Source organism: Corythoichthys intestinalis, chromosome 5, assembly GCF_030265065.1.
Source record: "Corythoichthys intestinalis isolate RoL2023-P3 chromosome 5, ASM3026506v1, whole genome shotgun sequence".
NCBI lineage: Eukaryota > Metazoa > Chordata > Actinopteri > Syngnathiformes > Syngnathidae > Corythoichthys > Corythoichthys intestinalis.
In genome coordinates, this window is record NC_080399.1 from 10,859,742 (window position 1) to 10,872,277 (window position 12,536).

A 12,536-nucleotide genomic window follows, 5' to 3' on the forward strand; every position below is an offset into this window, starting at 1 on the left:
TGTCGATACATCGGGCTTAAATATGGGCTTTTTTCAAGATCAGGCAACATCAGCTGATATAATTAGATAAATATTATGTTCACTGTTTGGGTGCTGATTTTTGTTTCAATTGCCTTTCATAATCAAAATGCTTTATTAAAAAAAAAAAAAAAAAAAAAAAAGTAAGATCGACATCAAATATCAACATACAAAATCGGCTTTAGACATCTGCAGTTGCTGAATTTTTTTTTTAAAATCAGTATTGGTATCGGCCTTTGAAAATCCCGTATCGGTCGACCTCTAATACTGAGTAGAAGAAAATGTATTGATTAGGGCCGTCAAAATTATCGCGTTAACGGGCGGTAATTAATTTTTTAAATTAATCACGTTAAAATATTTGACGCAATTAACGCACATGCGCCGCTCAAACAGATTAAAATGACAGCAGAGTGTAATGTCCGCTTGTTACTCGTTTTTTGGTGTTTGGCGCCCTCTGCTGGCGCTTGGGTCCAACTGATTTTATGGCTTTCCTCACCATGAGTGAGCATGGTGTAATTATTGACATCAACAATGGAGAGCTATTAGTTTATTTTTTGATTGAAAATTTCACAAATTTTAACAAAACGAAAACATTAAGAGGGGTTTTAATATAACATTTCTATAACTTGTACTAACATTTATCTTTTAAGAACTACAAGTCTTTCTATCCATGGATCGCATTAGGAGAATGTTAATAATGTTAATGCCATATTGTTGATTTATTGTTATAATAAACTAATACAGTACTTATGTACCATATGTTGAATGTATGTATCTGTCTTGTGTCTTATCTTTCCATTCCAACAATAATTTACAGAAAAATATGGCATATTTTAGACATGGTTTGAATTGCGATTAATTACGATTAAATAATTTTTAAACTGTAATTAAATCGATTAAAAATTTTAATCGTTTGACAGCCCTCGTATTAATATTTTGAAAAATCTCACATTGATGTTGCTTGACGTCCAATCCATTTTGACTGGGAGGATTTTATGAACCAATGTTCATCCGCCCTTCCCAGTCTAAAATGGATTGGACGTCTAGCGCTGTCAATGACAGCCAATTGGTTTATTATTGTTCCACTGTGACAAAGACAAACTTCTCAACCTTACTTACATTTCGTTGCAGCTTTGTTGCGCTGATGTCCAAAAGGTTGAGCGCAAAGAGAATCTCGCGTGCGCCGACGTACAGCATGTTGTCTTCTTTACTGAGTAGGAGTGATGTGAAATTGACAACGCCGTTCGATGAGAAACTTCTGCATGTTCTCTCATTTGCATCTGTGGAGGATCAAAAGTTTTTTACTGGTCAAAAAATTACGTCAACAGCTTGTAAACAGTGTTCTTGGCGTCAAAACATCAGAAAAGTCCATTTATCATCAGCCATACAGCAAGGAAACTTGCTGTACTTACCGATACTGGCCGATACCGATACCGGCCTATCTGAGCATGTATTGAAGTTTTAAGTTATTTAGCCTCCTTACTTAGTTGTCAGACTCATTTTGAAAAGGGTTTTAGTACTCTTGATAACAACTAGCCAGCTGAATTAGGTGAGTTTGAATAACACACAACGGTTGGTAACAAAAACTGACCTGTTTATTCAGTGACAAACACAAAACATAATAAATAACAAACAGAAATGGCATAGTCAGTCAGTAAAACGTGCAAATAATATTGTAAACTGTCTTAAAAAAGCAAAACACACAAACAACCTCAGTGGAAAATCCCACAACCCCCCAAGGTATTAGATGTTTTTAATGTTTCGTGCATTAGTTACAATAATTGTATAAAAAGCCTCTCAGGTTTAAATAAACGACTATTTCAGTATCAAGTTAACATTTTAAAACAGTAAATAAAATACTCAAGTCCCCATTCTGTATCAGCAGCTTTAAACTACATTCAATTCATTTAATTTTGCGAATTAACTGTTAAAGTTGTTAAAATTGCTCCCATTATTCCATAATTTCCCTTCCATCTACTTTCGACATGTGAAAGTTTTAAAACTGTTTTGAAGATAGATTCAAGTCAAGATTTTGCCAATTTAGGAGTATTTTAGATAAAAGTTAATTAGGTTCGCTTGGAAGGTTCACTACAACAGCCTACTAGGGAAGTCTCCTGCTTTAAGATGGCGGCTGTTTACTAACGCATCTAGTTTTCAATACTTCAATGTTGCTAACGCAGTCACGTCTGTCGTTTTGCATCTAGTTCTATATACATATGATATCTATTATCTCCAGTATAACGAAGTTGACGTAGTTTGTAGCGGCTGTCAGCAGCAGTCAGGTATTCTTGTGTTTTTTATCAAGCGGCATGAGTTGAGCTAAAGCCGTGAGTTGAGCATTGGCATTACCCGGGTCTATGACAAGCATGATGTTTACTCTTGGGACGCAATGCGGTCCGTTTCTCATTGCGTCCCGAAGACCACGCTGTGTATTTGTTCCGCTTTACTTGACATATTTCAATAATCGGAATTTGGATGTTTGTGAATCGTTCTCGAATCTTCCACGGCCGAATCGCTCAAGGATGTAATGACGGCTGGGCATGTTGTATCGTGGTTCTAAGTGTTGGATGGTGCGTCTTTACTCACGAGAGATAATGGCTCGTCATCCAGAATGAATTCTTTGGCAATGATTCTTGTTATTCCCTGGGCTTTGGGACTGTCGAGTGCCAGTATGTCACGCATAGCAAAGGTTTCTGCCAGTGTTAGTTGCGTAGGACCTTTCTTTTTGTCTTCGGTTTTCTTAACATACTCCTTATATTGTTTGTGGTGGTATTTCGCTAAATGCTTGATTAGGTTGGTTGTATTAAAACTTCTTACAGCTTTACCACCACGCTTGACTGTATTGTGCGATATGTTGCACTCTGCCTCTTCATCTTTGTCGTCCTTTAAGGTGAAATGATCCCACACAGCTGACATTTTTACCGATAAAGTCTCTCAGTAAATTGGGAGACGGTAATGTAGTTTGTTGAAGGTGTGCCGTAAAATGCGGACCGGATTTTAGGGAAACCGAAGCAAAAACTGGAATGGATTATGTAAATCGGGGAGCTGGAAAACCCAGACCGGACTTCAAAAAAAAAAACTGGATCGGAGGTCTGGATGGGAATTTTTCCGTGTCGGCCGATCCGATACCGATGCGCATTTTTTTGCCCATATCGGCGTTCAATCCGATCCAAATATCGGATCGGGACATTTATAATATTAACCCAGATAATCTGTAAACTCTATTTATTTCAATTTTATTTAAACTATTTCAGTTATATATTTTCATTTTATTTATTTTAACATTATATTCATGTTGATGTTCCAATTTGCAAATGTATTGAGATAAATTTAAAAATCCTGTTCAATGGGGGAAAAAAAAAACCCATACATCTCAAAATAACACATTTTAGAGCAACAACTGCAATACCGTAATACTGTGAAACCGCGATATTTTTTGCTGAAGGTTATCATACCGTCAAAATGTCTTACCGGCACATACCTACTCGAAACACATGGTAAGATTTCTGCAGAGTGATCATCACACACTAAATGTAACTCGTAGCATTAGCGTAGCATTCGCGTTAGCATTAGCAAGAACTTTAGCATGGCGAGAATCCTCTTAAACGCTCTGACTTTTTTTTTTTCTTTACATAGATACATACATTTCTTTACATACGGCTTTTAGGTGGGCTTAGTTGAAAATAATGTACTGCGTTTCCTGTTGAGTGAATATTATTATCACAAAGTTGGGGTTGTCCTTGCAACAATACGTGCTCGTCTGTCATTCGAAATTGTTGGAAACCTTATTTTTGACCAAAAACTTTTGAATTTTGCAGACGAAAACATTTTGAGTAAACTAGACAAAATTTGTATGAGATTTAATTGGCTAAAACTAGACGAAGACGAAAAAATTTTGAAATGGCTAAAATGACTAATAAGTCCGAAAGACTTAGAAAAAAATTAAAGCGGCTGCCAAAAACAACACTGTAATTGTGACTGGACAAAGATACTGAGAGATACACATCGACAGCTTGTAAACAGTGTTTTAGTCATCCAAACAACAGAAAAGTCCATTAATAGCCCCCTCTATGATCATGTTGACTACGTATGTTTGAATTTCCAGCAGGGAAAACGTTACTATGTTTGAACTTTCAGGAACTTCATGTGACGTCATGGAAAAAAAGTTATTTTGGAAACAAACTGATCTTGAAGACATGGAAGCAGGCAGTGGAGGTTTGGCTTTGACCCAAGCACATTAGCAGCTCCTGACTTTTACTAGGGTCAAATCATTGATTCCCCTAATCACCACTTAAAGAGCTCGTGTGTTTGAGATTTGCAACTTTCTTTTTTCTTCTTTTGGACCGTTTTGAACGACCTTCCTTAATTGTATGCCAGGATAAATAGAAGCAGCTGTGATGCGAAGTGTTGGGAAGATCCAGGAGAATTCCATATCTTTAACAGAAGTAGAATACTGTGAACCACAAGTTTCAAATCCGGTGCACTTAATGGTTCTACGTGGCCCTCAAAAACACATCACTTGAATAGACTTTAACTCAATGGCTGCTATTGATGGTGATAGACGTCCAATCCATTTGATATGGGGGGTGGCATTGGAGATTATCACTAGTAGACGTCCAAACTCATTTAAATTAATAGGTGAATTAAAAAAAAAAAAAAAAAGTGACTGGAAGGCTATCTTTGGCAATGGCAGTGAAAGAGTTAAGTTTATTGCGAAAATACCCCGAAAATTCCAATTTTTTTTTTTTTTTTTTTTATAAAAAGCACTGCCACGGTTAATTGGAAACGATTAAATGAATCGGCAATTTTTGATTGTTAATAAATAGTTAAGAATAGGGCTGTCAAACGAATACATTTTTAAATCCAGTTAATTACAGCTTAAAAATTAATTAATCGTAATTAATCACAATTCAAACCATATATAAAATATGCCATATTTTTCTGTAAATTATTGTTGGAATGGAAAGATGAGACACAAGACGGATATATACATTCAACATACGGTACATAAGTACTGTATTAGTTTATTATAACAATAAATCAACAAGATTGCATTAACATTATTAACATTCTCTTAAAGTGATCCATGGATAGAAAGACTTGTAGTTCTTAAAAGATAAATGTTAGTACAAGTTATAGAAATTTTGTATTAAAACCTCTCTTAATGTTTTCATTTTATTAAAATTTGTAAAAAATTTTCAATCACTATCACTATCTATAACTTGTACTAACATTTATCTTTTAAGAACTACAAGTCTTTCTACCCATGGATCGCTTTAACAGAATGTTAATGTTAATTCCATCTTGTTGATTTATTGTGATAATAAACAAATACAGCACTTATGTACAGTATGTTTAATGTATATATCCGTCTTGTGTCTTATCTTCCCATTCCAACGATAATTTACAGAAAAATATGGCATATTTTATCGATGGTTTGAACTGGGATTAATTACGATTCATTAATTTTTAAACTGTGATTAACTCGATTAAAAATGTTAATCGTTTGACAGCCCTAAAAATTTTATAAATTTTATAAGATAAATTTGATAACAAGTAAAAAATAAATCTGCCTATTAAAGATGTAAAAAATAAATTATTTTAGGTGTGATAAGATTTATTTTTTTGGTGAAGCAGATTTTTTTTTTTTTTTTTGCAGTGTTAGTTGGCAATCAAAATGGCCCTCTGAGGGAAACCATAACTACAGTGTGACCCTTAATAAAAAATGAGTTTGACACCCCTGCTGTAACAGAAGTAAAGCCAAGTTAATGCACAAAAGCGCCCTTTTCTGTTTGCAGCTCGCAAAAGAAACCCCTTTTCTACTATTATGACTCCTAATTTGTATTTTTCATCAGTTTGATAGACAGCTATCGGGCATAGAAAGGAGACTGGCTTTTTGGCGGACATATGTTTTTGTGTTGCTATCGCAAGTAGACCACAAATTATAACAGCAGCTCAGTTGTGAAAAATCTGTATTTTTCGAACTAAGAGGCAAAATAATTGAAAACTGCAAAGGAGATTAGCTCAAATTAATGACTGGGCACAGTTTTTGTTGTTGTTGTTGCTGAACAGTATGTTTAAACAAAATTAATTACTTAAAAGGCGGCGCTGTTTACAGTTGAAGATGGGTAAGCTAAAGCTGAATTATCTCACCAGTGCAAAGTTATCAAACTCAAGGCAGGGGGGTAAGATGTGAACTGCAACAAGTGGACCCCAAAAGCAAATCATGTTCACCGACTTGATGTTTCTTACATAAAAAGCAAAATTGGCCTATTGTTGATGATGTTTCAATCTGGGTGTCGCAGTACGATGACGTGCACGGTGTTGTTGTTGTTATACTGGGTTTGACGTCTTTGCCAAAGGAGCACAATTCTCCTTGCTTTTTGTCTCAAAGTATTTTTTAAGCTACACACGGTTTACTACATTAGTAGCACATTAAAACACAAGTCTCCTCACGTTTTTGTGTCACGAAGAGTAACATGGCGTTAGGCATCATTTTGAAAAGGAAGAAGGTAAGATATTTTATTTTTCCAATTTCCTTTGTATTATGTTCTATTACCTACTTTATTACTGGTATTAACAATCAGGTTACGTACCGTATTTTTCAGACTATAAGTAGCACCTGAGTATAAGTCGTAACAGCCATAAAATGCCCAACGAAGAGGGAAAAAAACATATATAAGTCGCACCGGAGTTTAACCGTTTAATGCCTGCAATATGAAGAAATTGTCAGAGAATCACAAAATTTGAAAAATAAGGTGTTAATGAAACCTTTTTTTCAAATTTGTAAAAAAGAAAAATATATATATATCTCATGGAACCTGCAGATGCATGAGTTGACTTGCATCTAGGGTTGTTCCGATCATGTTTTTTTGCTCCCGATCCGATCGTTTTTGTTTGAGTATCTGCCGATCCCGATATTTCCACCTCCGATTGCTTTTTTTTTTTTTTGCTCCCGATTCAATTCCAATCATTCCCGATAATTTTTCCCGATCATATACATTTTGGCAATGCATTAAGAAAAAAATGAATAAAACTCGGACGAATATATACATTCAACATACAGTACATAAGTACTGTATTTGTTTATTATGACAATAAATCCTCAAGATGGCATTTACTCTTTCTGTGAGAGGGATCCACGGATAGAAAGACTTGTAATTCTTAAAGGACAAATGTGATATTATATATTGTGACTAAATATTGCTATCTAGTGGATTTTTATGAGCTTTCAGTAAATGATAATTCAGCCATTTAACTTCTGCCCAAATGCATGATGGGAAGTGCAACCATGACTGTGCATAAGGGTACCAATTGATATATCTTCTCAGCGTTGGGAAATAAAATAGGATGATAAGAAAATGATCTACTACTACCTTTCTTCCCCACATTACTTCACATGATATTTCTGATCATTGAGAGAGGGATTGTAAGTCTTTAGCCAATTAATAAAAGGCTTCAAAGAATGCCAAAATTCTCTCTACTCATTTTACGTTGCCTTTTAGTTCTATGTATACGTAACACGGTGCCATGATAAATTGGACACGACAACGCGTGAGTGGGTAGTGCAGCGCATGCGTTAATTGCGTTGAATATTTTAATGTTATTACCGCCGTTGACACTATAAATTTGACAGCCCCACTTTAAGCCAAAACTAGAGAGACTGGATGAGTGTAAGACATTTTGTCTAACGTTAAATACAATTAGAAAACGATTTAATTAAAAAAAAAATATATATATATATACAGTATATATATAAAAAAGGCATGTCCGATATTTTTTTAACGATTCCGATACTTTGAAAATGACGTGATCGGAACCGATCGATCGTTTTTTTTTTGTTGTTTTTTTTTGGAGGAAAGATATTTCAAAATTTTGAATTAGACTCAAAATCAAAAGAAATACCATTGTTTAAAAAAATAAAATAAAACAAAAATAAGCAGTTACGCAAAATGTTACTCATTACTTGAGTACTCTTTTCACTGGATAGTTTTTTTTACTTGTACTTGAGTACATTCTGTGGAATACTATTTTTACTCTTACTTGAGTAATATTTTTTTGAAGTAACGCTACTATTACTTGAGTAAAATATTTGGATATTCTACCCCCCTCTGACTAGGAAGAAAAAAAAAAACAACACAATGGTTCATTTTTAGAGCAACTCTGGTTCGTGTAGCACCGTCAATGGCAGTCAGTGAGTTAAAAAGTAATAAAAACACAATTGGAATATACTTCAAATACATGCGAAGCTGCTTGTTGAAATAAAAACAGAATTCCAAGATGTGAGCCAATCAATACACTAAATCAAACAAAGGCTGGTGTGTTTTTGTTATTACACCTGTAGATTAATGATGACACTTGTGACAGATTTACACGGGATCAGAACAAAAGACATTTGTGGCAATAATTACTATGCAAGTACTACCTGGTGCTATTAAATTCAACCGACTGTGAACTGACATTACGTCACCTTAGTCACTCTGTACACAAGGGTGAGTGACTTCCTCTCCCGGGAGGAGAGACAACATGCTAATTGCAGTCCATCGCCACGGAAACCTTATCACAGTCACATTTATGCATAAAAGCTCAAGAGGCTCCACTCTGTATTGTCTCTGTCCTACTTTTCACTATCTTACAGCATAAATGTAGTTCTGGTAATGTAAAGTGAAGGGGGGACAACAACGGAGGGCCACTAATTGAGGATCGTTAAAGAAAAGGTCTTGTAGTTTAACATTTATTAAGTCGGGAAACATAAATCATCAGCCTGCATGGACACACTGGCCAATGCATTAATCCTTTGAGGGATCATTAAGTCCTTAATGGGATACTTACACAGCAGGTTTTGCGAGTAAAATGTTTAAAGAAGTGACAGCTCCATAAAATTACTTGAATAACATTTTGAAAGGGAAGTCACTTGAAGAAATGTGGTTGTAACAAAAGGAGGCAAACTTGAACAATATATGAAAAGTTGAACAGCAACAGCTAATCAGTGTTGGGCACGTTACTTTAAAAAAGTAATTAGTTATAGTTTCTCACTACTTCTTCCAAAAAGTAACTGAGTTAGACACAAGACATGCAGACACAATATACTACTCAGCAGATTGGAACAGTGGGTAGGGCTTACTGACACTATTCTTCAGTGGTTCACATCCTATTTACATGATAGGGATTTCTTTGTGTCGATCGGAAACCATCAGTCAGAACGAACCAAATTCACGTGTGGAGTCCCTCAAGGGTCAATTCTTGGACCACTCTTATTTAACATCTATATGCTTCCCTTAGCTCAGATAATGGAACAGTACGACATCTCCTATCACGCCTATGCAGATGACACACAACTGTACATTTCTGTGTCCCCACATGATTATAGTCCTTTAGTCTCCCTGAGTAAATGCATTCATCAAATCAATGAATGGATGTGCCAGAATTTTCTCCAGTTAAATGTGGAGAAGACAGAGGTGATCATTTTTGGGCCAAAAAAAGGACAGGTCAAAGATAAGCAGGCAACTTGGCACAATGTCACTTACAGCTACAAATCAAGTCAGAAACCTTGGCGTAATTATTGACTCAGACCTAAAACTTGATAGCCATCTAAAGTCCGTCACTAAATCTGCTTATTACCACCTAAAAAATATAACCAGAATTAAGGGGCTTCTGACTCAACAAGACATGGAAAAACCTATGCATGCATTCCTTTTCAGCAGATTGGACTATTGCAACGGTATATTTACGGGTCTTGATAAAAAATCAGTCAGGAAGCTGCAGCTAGTACAGAATGCTGCAGCCAGAGTCCTCACAAATACAAGGAAGCTGGACCACATTACACCGGTTTTGAAATCGCTACAATGGCTTCCAGTGAGTCAAAGGATAGACTATAAAATATTACTGCTCGTCTACAAAACACTTAATGGCCTTGGACCAAAATTCATGTTTGATTTGTTAGATTCCTATGAGACATCTAGACCCCTAAGGTCGTCTGGAACCGGTCTCCTGCATGTTCCAAGAACAAGAACCAAGCAGGGTGAGGCAGCATTTAGTTATTATGCTCCTCACCTCTGGAACAAGTTACCTGAACGTCTGAAGTATGCTCAAACTGTTAGCTCTTTTAAATCAGGGCTAATAATGCTTTTGTTTAGCATTGCATATCCATAACTGTCAATATATTTCAATCTACTTGCTTTCTATTCCTGTTGTGCTTATCTCCATTGCTGATTTCAATTATTATTATTAGTAGTAGTTTTTTATTTTATTTTTATTTATTTTTTAATTTAATATAATATAATTTTAATTTATTTATTTTTTTCTATTTGTGTTTAAATGCGATTTTTATGGATAATTTTATTTCCGATTTTGATTGTCTTGGTTTTTACGTTGCATTGATTTAAATGTGATTTTTATGATCTTCATGTGATGTAAAGCACTTTGAATTGCCTTGTGTTGAATTGTGCTATATAAATAAATTTGCCTTGCCTTGCCGTGCCTATTGTAAAAGTAACTAGTTACCAGGGAAAGTAACTATTTCCGTTACTTTAAAAAGAAGCTGTTGCATGTCACAGAATCCGAAATTTTCTGAGCAGTATTCGAGTCAGTTGAATAGAGAAGACCAGGCAGGTAGTTATGTTATAGAACCTTGTAATATTTATTGCACTTCACCAGCAACATATTTATCATACACTTGAAGTGTAACAAATAATAAACAGATTTGAATTGCTTACCACAGATGTCGACAAAAGCTTTGCCCCGGGACATAAATTACACTTTACATGATGTTCTTTCCTTTAATTTTGACCAACTTGAAATAGGGTTTATATCTCCACATCATAAAAGACAAATTTTCCTCTGAATGCTCTGCCATCATATCCCTGTGCATCTGTTTTGCGCGTGTGTGTTTGCCTGTTGCGCTGTTCCGGTTTGTGTGTGAAAACACCGGCTTTGAAGTTTTTTTTTTTTTAAATTAAATTTATTTATTCATTTATTAGGCGGCACGGTGGCTGAGTGGTTAGCACGTCTGCCTCACAGTTCTAAGATCAAGGGTTCAATCCCGGGCTTCGGCCTTCCTGTGTGGAGTTTGCATGTTCTCCCCGTGCTTGCGTGGGTTTCCTCCGGGAACTCCGGTTTCCTCCCACATCCCAAAAACATGCATGGTAGGCTGATTGAACACTCTAAATTGTCCGTAGGTATGAGTGTGCGCGTGAATGGTTGTATGTCTCCTTGTGCCCTGCAATTGGCTGGCAACCAGTTCAGGGTCCCCTGCCTACTGCCCGTAGTTAGCTGGGATGGGCTCCAGCAACTCCGCGACCCTCGTGAGGAAAAGCGGCATGGAAAATGAATGAATATTCATTTATTTTTTAAATTCAAACAATAACACACACATTACAACACAACAGATACAAAACCGGCTCTGAAGTACGTGCGCTATTAGGGTCGAGCGTTTAGGTCACAGAATGGGGGATCACGTGAGATTTGACAACAACGCAGCCATATTGGAAGCAGGTCTGCCTCGCGGGACATTAAACTTTAACTTGCCAGTTCGATAAAGAGACAAACTCGTTACTAAGGCGAAGAACAGATATGTGACCAAACTTAAGGAGTTGAACAATGTTGACCCTTACGGGCAAGCCGAAGACCAATGGAGTAAAAATGTCGACGGCCTTCCACAATTACGCGAAATGGACATTCTGCTGTATTTATTGTTTGGTGTATGTTACTAAACTCATAAGCGATTCCGAAATTACAAATCGCTACAAAGCTACGAACAGTTTTGCTGCGGATGGGTGCAGGACCTACACATGACCGTATCAAACGGCAACTCCATCGTTTTTGCAAAGGTAGGCTATGAGTGTTTACTATTTTTTTTTTTGCCATGAACCTGAACGCACCCCAATTCTCGGATGACAAATAAACAGAGGCTGGTAGTTTCTTCAATTTATTCAAAGTAAGTAACGTACCGCTTTTGACCGTCAGTAACGGTAACGGCGTTGTAACGGCGGGAAAAAAAAAATAGGTTAGATTACCCCGTTACTGAAAAAAATAATTTCAGTAACTAGTAAGTATTCCCAACACTGGAGCTAATTAGCTACAATTTTGATGACGAAATATCGAAACTCAACCTACAGTGAACAGATGAAGATGGTGTCGCTAGCATAGCAGTGTCAATGTTCAAGCCATGCACGAAAAAATTTCCAGCAAAAAGATGTCTCTGTACGAGATGTGACTTTAAAGGGGATGCTAGGTGCGTGGTCATTGTCTTCGCGAATATTTCTGGGTAGCAACAGAGTGAAATTCTCTCTTTTAGTGCTGCAACGATTAATCGATTAACTTGTGTAATTCGGTTCAAAAAGCTTCGAATCAAATTTTACTGAGTCAAGTATTCGTTTAATTAGAATGACGTTGTAGTGGTTTGTTTTACAAGTGTTTGCATCAAGTTTTATTCATTTGGGTGGGTACACTCCCCTCTAGTGGCAACAGTGAATATGACATAACTTATGTAACATGAATGAATCTAGCTGCTCCCTGTT

General features: G+C 36.2%; 1 protein-coding gene across 2 annotated transcripts in view; it reads right to left on the reverse strand.

The window, feature by feature from the left end:
* sema4ba (sema domain, immunoglobulin domain (Ig), transmembrane domain (TM) and short cytoplasmic domain, (semaphorin) 4Ba) overlaps window positions 1–12,536 on the reverse strand; it is a 175,312-nt gene that overhangs the window by 39,750 nt on the left and 123,026 nt on the right. For both annotated transcript variants that reach the window (XM_057836051.1, XM_057836052.1), the window contains exon 4: window positions 1,138–1,298. In XM_057836051.1, the coding sequence (XP_057692034.1) occupies window positions 1,138–1,298 (161 nt within the window). The remainder of the gene's footprint in view (window positions 1–1,137; window positions 1,299–12,536) is intronic.